The sequence below is a fragment of the Octopus bimaculoides genome, chromosome 8, assembly GCF_046866305.1.
Source record: "Octopus bimaculoides isolate indiv1 chromosome 8, ASM4686630v1, whole genome shotgun sequence".
NCBI classification, from domain to species: Eukaryota; Metazoa; Mollusca; class Cephalopoda; order Octopoda; family Octopodidae; genus Octopus; species Octopus bimaculoides.
This window is the reverse complement of record NC_142935.1, coordinates 75211590-75214080: the sequence shown is the minus strand read 5'-3', so window position 1 is coordinate 75214080 and position 2491 is coordinate 75211590. Positions and strand designations below refer to the sequence as shown.

The 2491-nt window shown below is 39.9% G+C and overlaps 1 protein-coding gene across 2 annotated transcripts in view; it reads left to right on the top strand.

Annotated features, from left to right (window-relative positions):
- Positions 1-599: 599 nt before the first annotated feature.
- The window catches only part of LOC106872647 (integrin beta-3), an 82512-nt gene continuing 80620 nt past the window's right edge, over positions 600-2491 (top strand). For both annotated transcript variants that reach the window (XM_014919709.3, XM_014919708.3), the window contains exon 1: positions 600-770. In XM_014919709.3, the coding sequence (XP_014775195.1) occupies positions 710-770 (61 nt within the window). In that variant the 5' untranslated portion in view covers positions 600-709. The remainder of the gene's footprint in view (positions 771-2491) is intronic.

The following is a 2491-nucleotide window of genomic DNA, read 5'->3' as shown; positions in this document are numbered from 1 at the left end:
ACGCACAATTGGGTGAGCCCGTATGTAGTCGCTCCATCTGCAAGAAATAGTAGGCAAACCACCCTCATATCACATTCAAATATATTAATAAAATGCAAAGTACTCGATTAGATATTGCAATCGTAGATATCTTGTGGGTCCAGTAACACATCAATAACATGAACAACTGAAATCATATCGATATATTAATATGATTATAATTTTAATAGAAGAGTGTCGTATTTAATCGATTCTTGCAAATTACTTGAACTTGTTTTATCGATCGTTGTGAGTTGAAAGAGGTGAAGCTTTGACTTCAATAAACAAGTTTATATAAACTGAAGGAAGAAAAGAGTATAATAAAAGAGTTAAGCGTTTAACAATTGTGTTTGTGTTAAGACAACTTAGCCACACATCCTGCTTATAAAACCACCACAGGATTCACTGACAACACACTCATTCACACTCTCACACAGTCTCATTCTATTACATATACTCTTACACAGTCAGTCTCTTACACTTATACACACTCTCCCGCACTTTCACGTACAGTAACACACATACCTACACATATTAAGACAAACCAATGCACACACACCCACTCACATACATTAAGAGACACACAGAAATATAGTTAAACATAAACAGTTAATCACTATCGGACATTTTCCCATTCTTATGAAGAAATACTGATTGATTTCCAGATATAGAAAGAAAAAATCGCTCAAACATGTTGAAGTTAGTGTTTAGTCTACTTTTGATTATTAAAACAATGCATAGTTTCACATCAGGTAAGTTTTAATATTCTTCTTTCGAATCTATAAACTTGTATTCATATTTATTTCGTTACTGCCAGGTTCAAATTTCAGGTTTTTTTGTTATTGTTTACAACATTATTTGCACTAAAAAATATACTTTAGCGGTGGTTTTAAATTCACTGCAGCAAAGTTATCGTAATTGTTTTGTAGTAATTCAACTGTTATTACAGCAGGAGAGCATCTGTTTGGTGCAGCAGTAAAATCAAGACGAGATCAAGCATCTCTTCATTTCGATTCTCACTGAGACCTAATCTACTTTGAGAAAGGCATGTTTTCATAAATTCCTATTTTACCCGTCACTGAAAACAACTAAAATATCCATGCATGTATGCATACATATATACGTACACACATACATACATACATACATACATACATACATACATACATACATATATACGTGCGTACATGCATGCATACATATATATGTGCGTACATACATGCAAACATATACGTGCGTACATACATACATACATACATACATACATGTTGTTGTTGGCACTCCGTCACTTACGACGTCGAGGGTTCCAGTTGATCCGATCAACGGAACAGCCTACTCGTGAAATTAACGTGCAAGTGGCTGAGCACTCCACAGACACGTCTACCCTTAACGTAGTTCTCGGGGATATTCAGCGTGACACAGTGTGACAAGGCTGACCCTTTGAATTACAGGCACAACAAAAACAGGAAGTAAGAGTGAGAGAAAGTTGTGGTGTAAGAGTACAGCAGGGTTCACCACCATCCCCTGCCGGAGCCTCGTGGAGCTTTAGGTGTTTTCGCTCAATAAACACTCACAACGCCTTGTCTGGGAATCGAAACCGCGATCCTATGACAGCGAGTCCGCCACCCTAACCACTGGGCCATTGCGCCTCCACACATACATACATACATACATACAAACATACATACAACTTGCTGTGTATGAGGGGAAGCGTAGTACCCATGGTTTCCGCAGGCCCTCTTAGACTGGAAAGGTTGAGGCTATTAATGTTTCTCTTGATCGAATATAAGTTAACACCTACAGGAAGGACATAAGTAAACGTTCTGTGACGGAAGGACTTTACGAATTGGATTTAACGAGGGTATTGAAAGTAGGAGAGGGGAGTGAGTCAGGAGTGCCTGAGTGGAAGAGGAATGAACAAGGGAGGAGCAGGGGTATTATACAGGGTGTTCGGGATAAATTTGACAGTTTTTGTGTCCTGTTTTTTTTCAGTAAGAGCTTCATGTGTTGATGAACGGTCAACGGCTATAGTTGAGAAAAAGGTAACTAATACGAAGGACTGAAAGCCATCTGAATGCTGGAAAAGAGTTAACTGCGTCATAAGCTATCGACGTGCCATGTATCTACATGATTGCTGCTCAATACCCTGTAGACACTGTAAGATGTGACATGGACAGCTGCATCGTAGACTACGAAGCCGTTGCCAACAGGAAAGGATGTACCAGATGTTCTGATTGCATCCACAGACCGGAACACCTCCAATAACTGCAGGGCAAGGTGATGGAAAATCCAAGTAAAGAAATCCGGGTTTTGGCGAGAGAGATGTGTGTTGGAGTCGCCACCATGAACCTGGCCCTGAATGAGGACCTTAGCTTACCACTCGTACAAACGGTGCAAGAGGCAAATTCTGACAACCAAGGCGAAGGAGAACCGCTTGATGGAGGCAAAGAAGCTCCTAAACAAGCTGAGGCAT